The 19,883-nt window shown below is 41.5% G+C and overlaps 1 protein-coding gene across 2 annotated transcripts; it reads left to right on the top strand.

Moving 5' to 3' along the window:
* Positions 1-9: 9 nt before the first annotated feature.
* setd2 (SET domain containing 2, histone lysine methyltransferase) lies at positions 10-19,264 on the top strand. Of its 2 annotated transcripts, XM_029504581.1 has the most exons (22): positions 10-422; positions 1,905-2,014; positions 4,228-4,249; positions 4,342-8,363; positions 8,462-8,593; positions 8,801-8,929; positions 9,251-9,374; positions 9,464-9,541; positions 9,632-9,729; positions 11,011-11,143; positions 11,279-11,413; positions 11,555-11,683; positions 11,774-12,850; positions 12,939-12,987; positions 13,062-13,290; positions 13,386-14,103; positions 14,409-14,534; positions 14,992-15,128; positions 15,211-15,322; positions 16,592-16,666; positions 16,826-16,927; positions 17,469-19,264. In XM_029504581.1, the coding sequence occupies exons 2-22, from the start codon at positions 1,998-2,000 to the stop codon at positions 17,628-17,630; spliced, it is 7,806 nt and encodes a 2,601-aa protein (XP_029360441.1). In that variant the 5' UTR covers positions 10-422; positions 1,905-1,997; the 3' UTR covers positions 17,631-19,264. The 2 variants fall into 2 exon arrangements, with proteins under 2 accessions (XP_029360441.1, XP_029360440.1); XM_029504580.1 differs by lacking the exon at positions 1,905-2,014.
* Positions 19,265-19,883: the final 619 nt, after the last annotated feature.

The following is a 19,883-nucleotide window of genomic DNA, read 5'->3' on the forward strand; positions in this document are numbered from 1 at the left end:
CCACAGACACTGAGACACACTGAGGACCAGTGAGAAGTAACAAGGTATCCCAAAGACATGTCCACAGTCTTCCCAGTGCGTCGGGTCGATAGGGCTATCTGTAACGTAAAAGTTGGCCAAATTAAGACTGTTTCCGGCGGCTCGACTTTGGACATTGCTTGTCTTTTCGATCTCTTCTCCAACTCGTGGCTAACTATGTGAGCCCATGCTAGCTCGATAGTACCAGGATTCACCCAGGCTGGAGTCGGGGCGCAGCAGCAGCAGCAGCAGCAGCGGCAGCGGAGCTACTGAGCCGACGATCATTTCCGACAGCTCCGTATGGATTTGACGTCGGTACACCTTGTTGCTTGATGTTTCACCAAGGGCCAAATATCAGCGATTTCGAGGATGGGGGAACCTTGTGACCTTAAGCACGTCGTGAAGTGAGTATCTTGGGAATGGATGATTTTTTCGGAGTTTTTGGTAGATTTTGGTGAAAGCCATTTCACAACACACAAGACAAAACATCACTAGCCAACATGCTAGTAATGCCGGGTCCACTGACCCAAGTATATGCGTCCATTACATCTTCAAACGGAAACGCATATGAAACCCTTCCTGAGTTTTCATAAAATTTGAAAAGTGACGATATCCCCGGCAAAAGAAACCGTAATTACGGAGACTTAACACACTCAGCACAGCTCCAACAGCGAGTAGCAAAATAGTTAAACAGCAATAGGGTTAGCTTACTAGCTGCTAGTCACGACAGTTAGCTAACCAAGCCTGCGTTAGCTCCTGATGCTACTAGGGCACTTGGCTAGCCGTCTTCGTTTATACAATCAAACGTGGCTGTTCACCTCTGCTCTGCAGCCCAGAAAGACGCTTAGTGTCACACTTATGACGTCAATGAGTACACGGGTTGGTGATTATATATCATCAGCAGAAATGAATTACACAAAGCACAACACCAACTGACGCTATATGCAAAGACGGCCCCCGAAAGGTCTCCATTAGTGCTAAAGTTAGCCTAGCTGCTCCTAATAATTTTTGTTGTAAGCGGTGTCACAGGAAAATAGTTGTGTTCACGTTGGCTTACTTGCTTATATACTAAACTGTGCTGAAGTGAGACTTGTTGGAAAGTCCTGCTAGGATAAGTGCAGAAATTGGTAGATTTATTGCAGATAATGTACTCTTTTCACCGTGGGAAGCTTCATCCATTTAAAGGCCATGTTTTGGCTACATCCACTCCTCCCGCACAGGCCATGCGTTAGTCACTTTCCCAATTCGCTTCAAAGCAGCCAGTGTGCTTTTGGAAGTGTTGATATGTTTTGTCACAATAAAATGTATTTTGCAGACACCCTTTGTTTCCTGTAGGCCATTTGTTTGCGCTTCATATGTCTCATAATGAGATGCATGTCCTTTGCTCGCCCTGCATCCATGTTTTTCGTGTATTTTCACTCACAACAGCAATCTATATCAACTATAGCTCCGTGTAGCGCTTTGTATTTGTTGTTGTTTTGATGTAGTTTAAGCGACAGCAGAGCAGACCAACATCCCGCCAAGTGAGGGAAATCTTGTCAGTCACAGCAGAAACGCTCTCTAAGACTCGAGGGGTCTCTGCCACATTGCAACAGCAGATAAGACCAACCTCAGGAAGGGACGCTGCTAGAAGTCGTTAGTACCCAACAGCTGGACGCATGTTAACGCCGTGCACTGTTTCAGTGTACACACACTTGCATGCTTGTTTGTTTCTCGTGCACAATATCATACTGTGTTTTGTTATTCGAAGTCTGCCATTGCAGGACTCATTTTTAGATGCTGACAATTTCAAAATCTGTAAGTATATGATGGAGTAGTTGCTGTGAGGAGATGTTGTGAACAAGCAGGACAAGAGTTCATTGCGAACCTATCTTTCTTTTTGTCAGGTGTCCCGTCACTTTGGAGGGCTCATTTCTCTGATTTGGATTATTCTTGGCCAACAGCCTCTTCAGGCCTACTAATCCTTGGCGAGTTGCTCAATGGACACTCTACTCAGGTCAGAGATCAGTTATTTGACAGCAAAAATTAACTCACAGTATGTATTCTTGTTTTGAGTGGGTTTATACAAATTTTGGAAATGCAGTTTAGTATGGTTGCCAAGTTGTTTTATGCTTGATTCAGTCAATACCCACCAATCTCAGAGCAATTTACTGTCATCTCCAAGCTGAGGCTCTGTCGTTATATGTACATTAACAGTTATTTGACAACTACAAAATTGTCCATTGTAAAATGTTTTAGCTCATTTAGACATTGGAACACATGTTGTATGAAATACTTCCAAATAAGCAGTCAAAATTTACAGCACAACTCCTGCATGGAAAAGTTACTACAGCAGAGCAATGCTTGATATGGGATACTACATATGAATAACATTCATGTGATTGGTAAAAAAAAAACAACACCACCGTATTAATCCATCAGATGAATTCTTTGTTTTGTAGATTTAGATTATCAATCATTTGCTTGTAAGCTACTTGTTATAGCCCGTAGATTGTATTTGAATGCCCCTATCGAAGTGTCTCGCTTTGAAGGTCAGACAGGAGAGAGAAAAAATTAAGTCCTTAAGGATCAAATGACCCAGTTGTTGCCTAGCACCCATATTGAGCCCACCCTAAGGAAAATATGCACAATTTAATGAGAAAAAAACGAGGCTTGAGAACCATATTATTCACTATTTTTACATGTTTGATGGTCTGCATTTCTGTATGATAAGTACATTTCCAAATATGTTAAAGGGACCCTCTCAGTTACACGGTATTGTGCCAACTTCACTCCACTATCTTCTCATTTGTTTTTGTTTTGTTTTGGGGTTTTTTTTTTTGTTTTTATTTAGCAGAAGTTGTGAATAGAACCTGGTACATAGTACTTATTTTTGATCTGGGTTTGGTACTTGCAAACTGATGTAACAATAAAAGGTGATTTGACTGCAGGGATGTTTTGAACAAAAAAATATTCAAAGGACAATACAGTTGGACAAGATGTTTCTCTTGCTGGTATCCCTTTGGTATCTTTGATTGTTCAAGTGCGTGACCTAAAGATGACACCGTGGTAGGTCAGTGTATCATGGTGATAGTGACAACACCACATAAAGAAGTACAGTTGGCTGTTGAAAAAGAATCACCCACTTGCAAAGTTAGTAGAGTCAAGTAAGGTGAAATAATGCTAATAGTTCACATAAGTATGTTCACATGCTTGTTTACACTTCACTTTTAGTAGTTTTTTTGATTTACTTAAAGTCTGTTGGGTTGAAGTAGGGATATTAAACTATCACAAATTCACAAAAATGTTTATGTTTCCCTTAAATGCTGATTCCTTTATCAGGGAATCTAAATTGCATGGACTTAACAATGGAAAGACTCCTATCTGCAGACTAAACTCAGCAGAAATATGACAAAATTAATGTGACATAGTAAACATAAACATTCAAGATCTGTTGTAAAGGTGTTCACATGACGAGGAAAAACATTGCTAAAATGGTAAATTGCAATTTATTTATTTATTTGTATATCTCGACTTGGTGTATATCTTGTATGCCTTCATGCGTCCCTTTGTGTAAGATGTGTTAAAATGCACACTAACTGCGTGTGTGGACATGCAAACATACACTCATATTCCTTACATGTTTGCATACACTACATACATGTATAGCACCAGTCAAACGTTTGGAAATATATTCCACTTAATTTGAATGTGAAAGTGTGGCCAAGCGTTTGACTGGTTCCGTACATACGGAAAACGTATGTTAATCCTCAAACCACACACTGTCTGTATATACAGATAATTAAAATGCAGCTTCCCCAATATGTAGCAGTTGTAATGGGTATGTTTTTTGTTTTGCTCTGTTTTTTTATATTGTTCAAGACCCCATGCAAACTATTTATTTAATTTTGATTGAAAATATCCCAATAATTATTGACATATCTTTGTGGGGAACACACACAGCCAAGTTGGTAATAGAAGGAAACTGATTATTTTGTTTAGAATTTAGTCTGGTCACCTACTGTTTCCTTTCAGCTATTCTAGTCATTCCTTTTTGAGATACATTTTTAGAAAACTCAGTATATCTAACATTTCACCAAGGTTACCTTGAGAAATCAGTTCTCTCATCATTCCTGATTATCTTATAGCATCACATAGGTCTGTATGAACTGTGCAAATTTTTGTATTGTCTATCTTTCATGTTCCCATGATGTCCTTTTGTACCTACAGAGAGGAGGGGAGTGGTGCTTCGGTAAGTTTTTACACCAAGCTAATGAGTATTTTAGCAACCTTTGGCATGACATAACCCCTATTTATAAGAATTATTTTTTTCTATTATTGCAGGTGAAGGTTGAGGGTCTATCCAAGGCAGCTTTAATGAAAAGCCTGTCTCCCAGAGTGATGTTGTCCAACCATCTCCTGCCTAAAGGGACCAAAATGAAGGTCAACCTAGAAGATCAGGGTCGTCAGAAAGTGTCCTTCAGCTTCTCGCATAACAAGAAGCCACTGCAGAGTCTACGCTTTGACAAGTCTGTCACTGAATCTCAGGCTGCCTTGTCACAGTCAAGCCCAGACAAAGGAGGACAGAGTACAAACAGCAAAACTGAACACAAGCAGACACCCATAGTGCAAACAACAGTAGCAGAAACATCTTCTCAAGCACCAGTCTCCTCAGCCACTAAACCGAAACCAGACTTAGCAAAGATGCATTTCAAGAAGCAAATTCTCAGTGCTTCTGTGCCTGAAGAGAAACCAACACCTTTTATGCCAGAGGACCAGCTCTCTTCTGAATTGCAGTTTTTGCAGAATTCGGCAAGTAAGAGTGTTACTGAATTTCCAACATCCCAGCCTCAGAATGCCCTTGGTTTCTGCCCATCTGAGAATGCTCACATTGAGGCCCCTGAGACGAAGGTAATCCTGAGCCTCAAGAAGCCCACTGATTCCTCAGGCAAAGATGGAGAGACTTCCAGCAGTACTGAGCAAGATAATAAAGTATACAAAAAGAACAGCAGGTCCCAGTCTAATAGTGCTCCCACTGGCTCAGAATCTGATGGAGATTCAGGTCAGATGTCTTCCGTTCACAAATCAGTTGATTCCAAAAGTAAAACAAACTCTGACAGTAGAAGCAAAGAGGTAAAAAAGTCTTCCTCTGGTTCACATGCGGAAGAAAAGGAAAAAGGTCTTTCAAAGCGATCAGAGAATCACGAAAGGTCTTCTAGTTACTCTAAATCAGATCGTGATTGTAGATATACATCATCACGATCGGCACGGTCAGACAAAGATCGCAGAAGGTCCCGGTCTAGGTCACGGTCTCGGTCAAGAGGGTCTCGAACAAGTTCATCTCACTCCAGATCAGAGAGGTGCAGAGGCGACAGAGGATCACGCTCTGACCGTTCATACTATCATGACTCTGACCGCAGATCACACAGGAGTTCTCCACGCAGAGAGAGAAGACGTTCTCGTTCTCGCACTGACAGAACGCGGGACAGTTCTGACTCTGAGGATGACCATAGGAAGACGAGGACAAGGACAAGTGACTCAAGCAGATCATCTGTCCATTCAAGTTCTTATAAAGAGTCAAAATCAACCTCTCAGTCAAAGTCAGAGAAAGTCTCAAAATCTGTCGATTCTCCTAACTCCTCAGAAATGGATAAAAGGACACAGTCATCAAAGTCTGAAAGGACTTCAAAGCGATTATCAGACTCTGATTCACAGCGCAAGTGCTCCCCTGATATGGACTTGAATTACCGTAAAGCTAGTACCCATCATAAGTCAGAGACCAACAACAAATCCTGTTACACAAATATGCATACCCACTCTCAAATGCATGAAAAATGCCAAAAAAGCAGTTTCAGTGACACTGAGGCAGATCATAAAGGAAAATCATTGGGCTCTGACAAAATGTCTGGCTCAGAGGAGAAGAGTAGGAATTCCTTAAAGAAAACAAATAAGCCAGAATCAAAACAAATGATCCCTTCTAGATCTTCTGTGAAAACCACTGGAAATGATAGACAATCAGATGACATGTGTCAAAGTTCCAGCAAAGTACCATTTTGTGCAACCACAACAGAATGGAGTGACAGGGAAAAGTCTGATTCCCAGCAAGATGGAAATGAACGTGGTGATCAGGATATTAAGGAGATGGTTTCATGTACTGAAAAGTCTTTCCAAGAAACATCATTCAAAATAATGACAGAAACTGAAACAGTTCTTGAAGTTGAAAATAAAAATACCTCTGCTATAAACTCAAGTGAAAGCCTGAAGCATGTAAATGCCATCCTAGAAAACTTGACCAATGTGAAGGTTAGTCTTTCTGCTAATCAGCCTCATGTGAACTCCATTGTGGATGTCTTAAATTCATGCAGTAGTGATGAAAGTAGCCAGGACAAGAGAGTCATTGGCTGTTTACCAGGGCCAAAGTCTTTACCTGATACAGCGGATGTACCTGTCACACACCATGTCCAGCAGAACACTAAACCAGAGACTGATGAGCTGAATAAGATTAAGAAGCAGTCTGATAAAATTGAGCTTCTTCAACTGGAGCCACCATATCTTGAGCTTGGGAACCAACTAATATTTGGACAGCAAAGTGTGGATACTGTTAAAAAGAGCAGCGGTACTACCAAAAAGTCCCGGTGGGATATTGTTGGGCAGGACACTTCAGAGAGCGATAACTCACAAAGGACAGCTAATGCAGAGAATAAACCTACTGTTAAAAAGGTGATATCTGTCAAAAAAATTGAATTTGCTAAAGACAATATCCAGCAATATTCTGATTTTCAAGATAATATTCAGCAAGAATCTGAAGTACATTCCACACTGGTAAAGCAGACTGAGATCTCTCAGCAGGAGGTTGACTCAGACAGCACATCCATTTTCGATAAATTAAAAGACCAAAGGGAACCTTCACGAGCGAGCACCAGCATTGACCACTGTGATTTAACGCTGTCCGTGTCTCACAAAACAAACACAGCCCAGCCTCTGCACATAAGTGAGACATCGCATTTTGTTACAGCAGAAAAAATTAAAAGTTGGAATGGAAATGATCATGATGTAACCTTAGATGACAGTGATCTCAAAAACAAATTGACCAAGAGAACACCGCTTCATCAGGATGCATCAGGGGGACCGAGTGAGGCCAGCGATAGTGACAACTCGGAGTATGACTCAGATTGTGGCGAGGCTATAAAACGGTTGCACTCTGTGGTGGTGGTCCCAAAGAATTCTTCACTCACAATGGATACAAAGGACTCGGGAGCTTTCTGTAGTCCTATGAATATTTCAGAACTTCACAATGCTAATAAAGGAGCTGACGTAAACACTCAGGAAGTCCTAAATGAAATCAGCGCTCAACAACGACAGGGGAGTCCTTCCACTGCATTTGGGGAGACCAGTGGTTCCTGTGCTGGTGTAAATAACACATCCAAGAGTAGTACCTCATGCCAGTCCCAGAGCAATATGATTGATAGCACCAGTCACTCTGAAGGTTCCAGTGCCATCAGTGCCCTACCGTTTATGGCTAGTCATATTGTGGGCCATGGAAGTGCCACAGATCCTGCTCACAGCCTTGATAATTCCAGACTGTGTGACGGACACAAACAGCAAGCATTAAGTAGCAGAGGTGAACAACTGTCCCATTATCAACACGGTTTCTCAAGTGCTGACAATATCCACGACAGGAATGGATTCCCGCTGGGTTGGGATCTTTCACAACCAGAACAGCCAAGTAGTACATACCAGCAACCTGATAGCAGTCATGGGCCACAATTAAACACTAAATTGACTGAAAAGGCACAGGAATACAGGCAGAGTAATGCTGTATGGAACCATCAATCCCAAAACATGCAGGCCAGCAGAAAATCCTACCTCCAAGCACATGAACATTATCAGGATCCAGCAGGTGAAATCCATCCTGACTCTTTAACCAGTGATCATGATGATTATAGTGGGGATAAAATGTCAAATCTTAGTAAAACAGCTGTTGAATGGAGTGGACCTAACACTTTAGGGTCATCAAGCTTTGTACAAGGTCATGAAATAAGCAGCAACAGCAGGGGCTCTGTTGTGCCTGAACCCCCCAGAGAAGAAAATTTTAGACCCCACAGAGGCAGGGGCCCCCCAAAGAAAAGGCGTCAAGAGTTTGAATCAGATTCAGACAATGAGGCAGAAGCCGGGCCTGCAGGCAAAAGAGACCGTCAAGGAGATAGTGATATTTCCAAGGAAATGCTTCTCAAAGCCGACATGCAACGTCCATCACTCAACCTGCAGGACTTCCAAGATGCTAATAAATGGAAAGAACTGGCCAAGTCTAAAAAGATGCCCCCTTACTTTGACTTGATTGAGGAGAACGTTTACTTAACTGAGAGGTACGGTGTTGTGAGGCTGTTCAAATGTGTTCAACCAGTGTGCAACATTTGTATACATTCAGGGTTCAGGTTTGAATATTTTGAAATTTCATTCATAGAAAGAAGAGCAAATCTCATCGAGATATCAAGAGGATGCAGTGTGAGTGCCCAGTACTGCCCAGAGAGGAGCGTTCAAGGGGAGTATTGGCATGCGGTGAAGACTGCTTAAATCGGCTGCTGATGATTGAGTGGTAAGTAGATTTTATATCAAAATCACATTTTGAATTCTAGGTTTGAAAGGAGTGAATAATTAGTATAGAAAGAAATTGTATTTGTAGCTTTACTTTGTGCCTTTTTTAATAGATGGAATACTAGATACTACAGTGTCTCCTATTACACTAAAGCTTTAGTGATTTCCCTTGTTTCTAAGTGACTTTGAATACTTTTTGTCTTTCCAGCTCATCACGATGTTTAAATGGAGCGTACTGCTCTAATCGACGCTTTCAGATGAAACAGCATGCAGACTTTGAGGTTATCCTTACAGAAGACAAAGGCTGGGGACTACGGGCAGCTAAAGATTTGGCTTCGTAAGCCTCTTAACAATTCATTGCAGTATTTTTTTTATTTATTTTTTTTTTTTTTTGCTTGTTTGTTTGTTTTTTCCACCAGTTAAAGGTTCACAAAAGTAGTAGTTGTTGTTGTTGTTGTTATTATTATTATTATTATTATTAGGTTGTTGTTCTTACCTACCTAATGTTGGATTACATTTGGTTTCATGCTGTTTCTGTTTCCACATTTAATTAGTATTAGACCAAACATTTGAGCGAGTAAATATTGTTATGTGTTATGGTAAAATAAGAGAATGATTGACAAATTGGTTTGTTTTTGTTTTTTTTTTTCTATCTCAGAAACACCTTTGTCCTGGAATATTGTGGGGAGGTGTTGGACCATAAAGAGTTCAAAACAAGAGTGAAAGAATATGCTCGTAACAAGAACATCCATTACTACTTCATGTCTCTAAAAAATAATGAGGTAGGAAATGATATAATTGCAATTATTATAATTATATAATTATAATTATTTAAACTGCAGTCTTGTGTAATCTTGTGATGTTTCTTCAGATCATTGATGCAACATTGAAAGGAAATTGCTCCCGGTTTATGAACCATAGCTGTGAACCCAACTGTGAGACCCAAAAGGTACAGTGGCCAAAAAGCACTTTGATAATACTTCTTCTGTTATCCTGCTGAATGCTGAATCACCTGATGGTAATTTTGTACTCATTTCAGTGGACTGTTAATGGCCAGCTTAGAGTTGGGTTCTTCACGACAAAAGCTGTCACTGCAGGGACTGAACTGACATTTGATTACCAGTTCCAGAGATACGGGTACTGTTTTTTTGCAGTTATCCTTTTTCACACTTGTATTTTGCACTCTCAATGTTTTTATTTCTCATGTAGAATAATAGATGTAGATACAGTGGGTACCGAAAGTAAAATTGTCCATTCTTTGTTATATTGCTGTTTGCTAAAATCATTTATGTTCATTTTTTCCCCTCATTAATGTGCACACCCCATATTGACAAGAAGTTTTCAGACCCTTTGCAGTATTGAGTAGAAGCACCCTTTTTAGCTAATATAGCCATGAGTCTTCTTGGGAATGATGCAATGAGTTTTTCACACCTGGATTTGGGTCTCTCCTGCCAATCCTCCTTGCAGATCCTCTCTAGTTCTGTCAAGTTGGTTAGTGAATGTTGGTGGACAACCATTTTCTGGTCTTTCCAGAGATGCTCAGTTGGGTTTAAGTCAGGGCTCTTGCTGGGCCATTCAGGAACAGTCACGGAGTTGTTCCGAAGGGAAGCCACTCCATTATTTTAGCTGTGTGCTTAGGGTTATTGTCTTGTTGGAAGGTGAACCTTCGGCCCGGTGTGAGGTCCTGAGCACTCTGGGAAAGGTTTTCGTCCAGGATATCTTTGTACTTGGCCAAATTAATCTTTCCTTCAATTGCAACTAATACTCCTGTCCCTGCAGCCGCCCCCACAGCATGATGCTGCTTCACTGTTGGGATTGTATTGAGCAGGTACTGAGCAGTGTCTGGTTTTCTCTGCACATACCGCTCAGAATTAAAGCCAAAAAGTTCAGTCATGGTCTCATCAGACCACAAAGTCTCATTTCTCATAGTCTAGGAGTCCTTGGCAAACTCAATGCAGGCTTTCATGTGCCTTGCACTGACCATAAAACCTCAGTTGGTGGAGGGCTGCAGTCAAGTCCAATCAATTTAATTAAGCATAGCTGCACTCCAAAGAAGGCTTACAACCATCTTAAGGATGATCCAAAGAAATGGACAACACCTGAGTTAAATATGAGTGTCACAGCAAAGGGGCTGAATACTTTAGGCCATGTGATATTTCAGTTTTTGTTCTTTAATAAATTTGCAAAAGTGTCTACAATTTTGTATTTTTCTTTCAAAATGGGGTGTTGTTTGTATATTAATGAGTAAAAAATCAACTTAAAGGATTTTAGCAAATGGCTGCAATGTAACAAAGAGTAAAAAATTTTTAAGGAGGTCTGAAAACTTTTCATACCCCCCGTATACTGTTAGTGGCATTGCAAGTGAGTAACTGGTGTTCTTATCTTGGTGATTACACCTTTGTATATTTAACTCTCCAGCAAAGAAGCACAGAAATGCTTCTGTGGTGCACCCACCTGCAGAGGCTTCCTCGGCGGAGAGAACAGAGTTAGTGTTCGAGCAGCTGGAGGGAAGATGAAGAAAGACCGCAGTCGAAAGAGTGCTCTTACCACGGTCAGTTCTTTTAGTCATGCTTGAAATTCTTTGTTTGAAATGTGGGAATTTGGGGAATCAAATATTTGAACATGACATTTCTAGAGCCTGGAATCGTTTTTTAATCAATGGTAACCTGATATTGGCGTTGCACAGGTTGATGAAGAACTGGAGGCATTACTGGAGAATGGAGAAGGCCTTTATGATGAGAAACAGGTTGTGTCTCTCTGCAGACTAATGGTTCGAGTGGAAACCATTGAGCAGAAACTCATCTGTCTCAAGCTCATACAAGTATGACCTGACATCAATGACTAATTTCTGAAAACCATTGTTATTACCCTCCTGTTAAAATTTGCCTAGTATGTGCACACAGTAGTTCTTTCTCTGTCTCTCTGTTAATTTTTGCTGTAGTAATGTGTTCGTTTTGCTTAGGATACTCAAAATCCATCATGCCTGAAACAGTTCCTGGACCATCATGGATTGTCTCTGCTGTGGATCTTCATGGTGGAGATTTCTGAAGCCAAGGGCAACAGTGCCAATAATATCAAATTGCAGTTAGAGGTGATTAAGTCTTTGCTTGATTTTATCATACATATTATACAGCCAGTTTCCATTTGGTCACTTATATTTTATATAATATTTTTTTTATAGATTATGAAGAGCCTTGCTGTGCTTCCCATATCAACTAAGAACATGTTGGAGGAGAGTAGAGTTCTGACCCTCATTCAGAGATGGGCCCAAACAAAAATTCTCCCTCATCCTACTGAGATGGATGGCTACTCCAGTGAGAATACATCCCGTGCTCAAACACCCCTCAACACTCCTGATGGTTCCTCCGCCAAACTGGGACCAGAATTGGATGGTGACACCGCCAAACCTGCTGTGTACCGCCGCCTTAAAATCATCAGTGAAAATAGTCTAGACAGTGCACTCTCTGATGCTAGCAAAGCATCAGATGGGAAGGAAGAGGAGGAGGATGATGATGAAGAAGATGAACCCTCACTTGCCACAGTTTCTGATGGCAAACAGTTGAAGGGAGAAACAGCGTGTGACACCTCAGATCCAACCAAAGAAACAATGGAAGAGTCAGAGAAAGAGGAGAAGCAGGTCAAAGAGGAGAAACAGGAAGAAGGAGGGACAGGTTCAGATACTCAGCTTGAACCCCAAACTGAGGAGCCAAAATGTTCAGTTGAGTTAGATTTGGAGAAGAAAGACATTGAGGTGAAAGAGGAAGCAATTGTTGGTCTGAAGGATGACCTTGAGGGGTCAAAGGAGACTCTAGAAGAACAGGAACAAGTGGAGGAGCAGATGAGTATGGCAGTGACAGAAGAGGCTGAACTGGATAGTGACCAGTTTGCTGTAAAAGTTCTTGATCCAGAGAATCCTGCCATTAAAACCAGTGATGCTGCAGTTCAACCTGAGCAGCCATTGGAACAGATCGAAGCACACACAGAGTCACAAGAGCCTGAGAAAGCTCCTCTTCCCAGTGAGGTAGAAGCTGGCGACTCTACATCTGATGTTCCCCCAAGCTCTGAGACCCTGGAAGCCAGCATTCTCCCTGAGGTCCCAGCAGCTCCTCTGGACCCATCGATCATAGGAACGCCATCCCAGGATGAAGAGGAAGGTGTCTCAGATGTGGAAAGTGAGAGGAGTCAGGAGCCTCAGCTTAGTGCGCTCGACATTACTGGCATGGCCGCTAGACTTCTTGATAGCTGGAAGGATCTAAAGGTGAGACATAATTAAACTTTTTTTTTTTTTTTTTTTGCGTGGTTTTGTATTATGAAATTTGACAGTGAAGTTGTGCTTGTCTTATCAGGAGGTGTACAGGATACCAAAGAAGATTCAGGTGGAAAAGGAAGCAAATGGTGAGTTAAGCCTTATCTGATTTTTGGTATAGAAATATATCTATATCCTTTTCACCAATTAGATTTTCTCACAGATCGCAGCCAAGATCGAGATACACGCACGCCTTCTGGGAGCCGAGAACGCGAAAGGGAGCGGGAGAAGGAACGTGACAGAGATTATGACAGAGATCGGGAGTGGGACAGAGACAGGGATCGGGATCGAGTCTCTGACAAAACTTCTCGCAGCACTGAGAGACGGAGGAGACGTTCTGCTTCTCCACCATCATCATCCTATGAAAGGACTAGCCGTCGCACAGAGGAACGGTAAGAGTTCTCATCAGTGAAAAACACAACAGGGTGACTAATACTATGGTAAAGTTGTGGCATTTATCTGTGGGATTGTTCTCTGAATTGTGAAGGTTTGACCCTTCTAACAAGACACCGAGGGGAGTCAGTGTCAAAGAGCGCAACAAGCTGTCCACCGAGGAACGCCGAAAGCTATTTGAGCAGGAGGTTGCTCAGCGGGAAGCCCAGAAACAACAACAGCTTCAGCAGCAGCAGCTTCAAACAATGGCCTATGACCCTGCTCTGGCCTATGCCTCCAGCCCTGGTTTCATCAACTACCCCCCTGGATATCCCATCCAAACCTTTGTGGATCCCTCCAACCCCAATGCAGGCAAAGTACTGCTCCCTACCCCTTCCGTTGAACCAACCCTGAACTATGAGCAGACTCCTCCTCAACGTCTCATCTCAGACCTCGGACTTCCCTCTCCATCCTCGACTTCCCAAGGCACTCCTGCCTCTAATCTCTCTCAACACATCACCACCACCAACCTCGCTACTGGAAATCCCCAGCAGTATACCCAGCCAACTGTAGCAACTCAAGACGCAGGTGTAGCTGTCCTCTCTGTACCAACCCAGACAGCCCCTCAGGTACAGAGCCAGCAGAGCTACACCACTCTCTGGGACCCCACGACTCAGCAGACAGTGACTGTGCAGACCCAGCCAACACAGCAGTATGCTACAGCCCCAGCACAGGCCCAGACACAAACAGCTATCTATTATCAGGGCCAACCATGCCAAACCATCTACAGTATCCCTACCGCCTATCCTCAGGCTAACACTCCAGTCATACAGGTAGGATCTCTTGTCTGCATATAACTTTATCATAAAAAATATTTTATAAACGGGAGTACAGTAAAAAAAAAAAAAAGAAAATCATTATTGAAAAACCTCTTGAACAGAAAAACATAACAGTATATAGAGAGTAAAATTATTTTGCATGAAATAGACACTGTCTTAAGTGTCACATGTATGTTTATGTATTTTATTTTTGTTGAAGGTTGAACACTATAACCTAATGTAACAAAGTACATGCTTAAATCTGTTTGATAGATTTCGCCAACATCTTTCTAATATGGGTGTATTTTATGTTTCTGAAGGCTTACACTGAGCCTACAGCCAGCTACCTGCATGGTCAGCCAGTGTATCCTGGCCATCAGCAGGGTGTGGTGGTGCAACAGGGAGGCACAGTCACCACCATCGTCACATCTCAAACTGTGCAACAAGTAAGGCATATACGCTCGGTTAATTTCCTAGAGAATGTAGAATAAAACAAAATATGCTCATATTTGATCTGTCATTTTAGTTGTTTAAAGACTGTATGAAATTGTGTCTTCACAACTGAATAAATTCAGGTCACCATTTTAGGGTTTGGGGCATCTTTATAAATTATCTTTCTTACTTGATCTTTCGAGACAACCTCTTCTCTGTGTGCCCACAAGGGGGTAGTAGATAACTAAATCATCCATGTTAATCCAATTGCTGTCACATAAAATTACAAAATTGACAATCTCTGTAAATATGGAATGAAAATTAAGAGCCTTTAGTAATCAAAATATTGCTGGCTTTTAATTACAGTCATAAAACTTTTAACATATGATTTATTTATTTGTTTAAACATTTATTTATTTAATTATTCCTGTCGGCTATACTGACACTTTTTTCCTGTTTTCCTCTCCTTAGGAAATGATTGTACCCAACAATGTGATAGACCTTCCTCCTCCCTCTCCCCCTAAACCCAAAACCATCGTCCTACCTCCCAACTGGAAAGTGGCTCGAGACCCTGAAGGGAAGATATACTACTACCATGTTGTCACAAGGTTGGTATAGCTGTGCATCTATGTGATGTGTGTCTTTGCTCCTGCATGTATCTTTGTCATATTTCTTCCCTTTGCACATCAGGCAAACGCAGTGGGACCCTCCAACATGGGAGGGAAGTAGCGACAACACTAGTGTGGACCATGAATCTGAAATGGACCTGGGAACGCCTACCTATGATGAGAATCCTTCTAAAGTGAGCTTGTATTAATTTTTCGAAACAGAATGTGTGAACTAGTTGTGTGCCAGACCTTTTTAGTATGCAATCAACAAGTGAAGAGAAAACAAACTTTGAATTCAACTGGTAATTATGAAGATTCGTCTTCACTTCTTTGTTTGGTTCCCTGAAAGTTTGTGCTTGGTGATTATGGTATTTGTTCCTTGAGGTAATTGAAGATGCTGCGTTAGAGATTACTTTCAGATGTGTCTAAAGGAGGAAAAAAAAACTCCAGCACCATATTCAGTGAGTGTTATGTTCATGCCTCCTCCTTAGAAAATGGCACCATCAGAACTTACATAGAGGCATGAGATTTGAAATGAGAATCCAATCACCCCACCCTCTGCTCAGCTGTCTGTCCCTTAGCCTCGAGGCCATGCAGGGAGGGGTGGCTTTGCTCATCTCCTCTTCCTCTACTTCGTTTGTTTTCCCTCTTCATTTTTATTCTAGCTTTGAGGCTAATGGCAACCATCTGGATGACATAGCATCCATTTATTTGTGGGTTCTTAACTCCATAAATGTCCCTTTTGTCCTTTTTAAAAAGATGCAACAGTATTTAGAAACATAACAACACAAAAACCAAACTCGAGATTTTTGTTTGTCCAAAGATGTCTGCCAAGAACAGTTTCAAGGTTATAGACTAATTCCCAGTATGTGCTTACACACTGGTGGTGTCCTTGTTCAGCATTAAAAATATGGTTCATACACTGCACTTGTATTATTTGGTTTTACTGCCTACCCCCCCGCCCCCTTCGGTATAAGCCACTGTATGTGTGCAACATTTGTGCCTGCTCTCGATCTCGCCCCTTTGTTGCGGGTGCAGCCAGTCAGCAGTTGCCTGCTTGCCTTTGTTGTTGAAGGCTGAGGCCAAAGAGGCAGCATCCTGGCAGGATATCCCTGCTTTCTGTCAAGTAGCTGCTGAACAGGTGCTGTTTGATGCCCCACTGACCTTGATAGCTGCTTGTTCTGCGGCCAGTTGCCATGTTTGATTGAGCTGGTGCACAGGTGGAGGGTCTGTCGTGGTTGTTATTGCAGAAAATTTCTTGGCAACCTTGGCATTTCTATGCTATGGTTGTGGTGTTTTCTTCCATAGGCAGAATAAAAGTCAGAGAGGTTTGAAATAAATAGAACTGGATGAGACCTTGTTTTAAGTGTAAACTTCGTATGCCAAGGATTTAATTTGAGACAGATCGTCATTGTTTACAAACAAGAATTTTAATCCAATCATTCTCTCGGTTGTTTTTACAGTTTTCCACAAAGACAGCTGAAGCTGACACTTCAAGTGAACTGGCTAAAAAGAGTAAAGAGACATTTCGCAAAGAGGTGAGCCAGAGTCTCTGCAGACACTCCAGATGTTTCATTTTTGTGGACAACTGCATATTTACCTATGCTGAATAGAAGATATTGTGTCCAGCCACGGAAGTTAAACTTTTGTATTTACTTATTGCTCCCTTCACGTCTGTGTGTGTTTGTGTTGCACAGATGTCTCAGTTCATCGTGCAATGTTTAAATCCTTATCGGAAGCCAGACTGCAAATTGGGACGCATCAGCAACACAGAAGACTTCAAACACCTGGCTAGAAAGGTACAAATAAGCAATAAGATGTTTGTATATGCAGCTAGTATTTCCATTAATCTGAGTGACACAGTCAATCTTTCATCTGTACATGGACAGAGCACAACTCACTGATACTTTCAAAGTCTTCCTCAAATCAGAACTAAATAGTTGACTTTCCATGATTTCTTTCTCCAGCCAAATGTTTTTGTCTCTGAGTCTGCAAGAGACTTAGAACATAAATTATTATCTGTCTCTCTTTTGTTTTATGCATTGTTTAAAAGGGCAGCACATTTTTTTTTCCTTGGCTCCTTTTCAATGTGTGGAGTGGTTTGCCACTTTGACATGCCATGACCCTGTGGAATCGGGCACAATAAATAGAATATTCAAATGGGATTAATTTAAAGTTTACATTTTCTCATTTCAAATTAGAAAGAGCAATGTCACATCAAGAGAATTAAGCAGTCAGTTTTTCCGCCACACCGTGGACACACATTTTAAGAAAGTCATTTGTTGTAATCTGACACAAACAATCTGTCTAATTCAAATTTATCTCTGTTCAATCATCTAGCTAACTCATGGAGTTATGAATAAGGAGCTGAAAGCTTGCAAGAATCCTGAGGACCTTGAGTGTAACGAGAATGTGAAGCACAAGACCAAGGAGTATATCAAGAAGTACATGCAGAGATTTGGCTCAGTGTACAAGCCGAAGGAGGACACAGAGGTGTACTAGCCCCAGAGGCCCCAGATGTTCCACTTGCTCTGCATTAACACAGGAGAAGCACAGATTTGCCTTTACAGTCACTCCTTATTGTATGAACTGGCCATCCTGAACCGTGAAGTAGTTTCTTAACTGTATTTATGACTAAGAATTGCACTGCACAGGAGCTTTCCAGGCCCCACTGATCGTGGAGGAGCCCTAACCTAGAGACTGCTGGGGACTTGAGTGCTGCTGAACAACCTGAGACTCCAGGTGCAGTGTTTTCAAAGGATGACACTGAGGGGTGCTATAGAGACTAATGTTCTAAAGTTGATTTTTAGCTCTTTTTTTTTTCCTTCATTTGTTAAATGTTCCCAAGATGATCACCTCAATTCCACTTTTTAAACTCTAGCCCTGAATGAGGAATGCGCAGCAGAATCAGCCTTCCCTATCTTATACATTAAATTTATTTGTTTCTTTCCACTGTTAGAAAAACAAAAACAGATCAATAACATAATTGTCTGGTCCCTTTTTCACCCCCAGCCTGATTTTTCTTGTGCACGCTTCAGCCCCAACCCTCCTGCCTCTGACTCGGTATCTGGTGCTGCTTTTAACTGGGCTGTGGAGGTCCAGGCTTCCACTCCTCAAACCCTGCCTTCTTAACCACAGGACTTTGGAGCCTCTGTTGTTTTATGGATGCATGAAGTAGGCTGAGGTCAGAGTGGTATCCTTATGGAAATTCCATCATTTTTCATGTCTCGTTTTTCAAGTAATACACTCTTACCAGGACAAAACGTTACCCACGATACACTTGGAGATCAGACAGTGAATAGCAGGTTGGCAAAGGGGTTATAGATTAACGTGCCACATCTTTTATCAATTTATGTATAACAACGGGAGCAGGGTTTGAATGATATGTTTGATGTGCTGTTTAGCTGTCACTTTTCTCATTTCCTGTCCAAGTCTGTTTTCTCTTCTCACAGGAATGATGTTGAAAATGAAGGTTGTAGCATTGCAGTTTTAACAGTTACTAAACATTATGAGTGTTCTTTTTTTTTTTTCCACTGTTGGTTGTAGTTAGACGTTAACAGTCACTTAGGTCAGTACTGCTCCACAAATTGTCACACATTTATTTCCAAGCGTTTTACAGTGGTCAGGATAGGCTGATTAGCATTAGGTTGCTGGTTTGTTGCAGTTAAATTGCATTAAACAAAGTTCCAACATGTACATTGCTTAATATGTGAATATATTGAATAATAGTTTTGGGAATGTTTAAATAAGACACTTTTTAAAAGGACTATCATTTCATGGATTAAAGTGTAAATAATGTGTAAAATTACCAAAGCTGTACACAGGAGACTAGGGTCAGGGAGCACAGTGAGCCCACCCATCCTCACCAGCTCAGCCCTCCTGATGCAGTTCCAACAGTCCATCAAACTTAGGACCCCACTGACTCACAGCCCTCTATTTTATTTCAGTGGTGGGGGGAGATTTTCATGTTGTTGTTTTTTTTTTCTTTCTTTCTTTCTGAGGTTTTTTTTTTTAATTATTATTATTATTATTTTTTCTATGTAAAAAGTTTCACCCTATTCTACTGTAATTATTGTGTAAGCACATTGTCATACCGAGTGTACAAACATTTTAAAAGATAATAAACTTTTTTTGTAAAATTACATCTATATCCCTGTGCAGTTGAGTTGCATCCTCTTGGCTGTCGGATGGAAAGACTCAAACAGTTTCTATGCAAATGTGGCTGGACTCTGTTGCATGATTAACTGCTGAGTGCACACGCAATCCCGTTTTAGATTGGCTCACTCCTCTAATAAGGGATGCACATGGCATTGGTACAGCCCATGTGCAGTGTTGGGCCAGATGTTTGGGCCATCTAAAGCGTATAAGTGATTGACTGCCTTCATTAAAGACGTTTAGTGTGCTCTAAATATGGAGACTTGTGACGATTGGGGAGGTGCTGCTGTGCTTCCCTTTGCTCCTCTGTCCCAACCCCCCCTCTCCCAGTGCATGCACATTCCGCAGCCCAATGCCTGTGTGCTCCAGACCGCAGTTAAGCAGTCCCGTCTGGAGTGTCTGACGGCATGTAAAGCTGCCCGAGGCCATGCAAGATGCCTGCTCCCACTTAAAACTGAAGGCAAAGAGATCATTAACAGATCTGACTTCAGAGAAGAGTGGGAGCAGGAATTAGGTTGTATCTCAGAGAGAAAAAGAAAACTTTCCTCCACAATATTTAGGATCAACTTCTTATTTTTATTTCCCCCCTCAAATTATTAA

Source organism: Echeneis naucrates, chromosome 6 (assembly GCF_900963305.1).
Source record: "Echeneis naucrates chromosome 6, fEcheNa1.1, whole genome shotgun sequence".
Lineage (NCBI taxonomy): Eukaryota > Metazoa > Chordata > Actinopteri > Carangiformes > Echeneidae > Echeneis > Echeneis naucrates.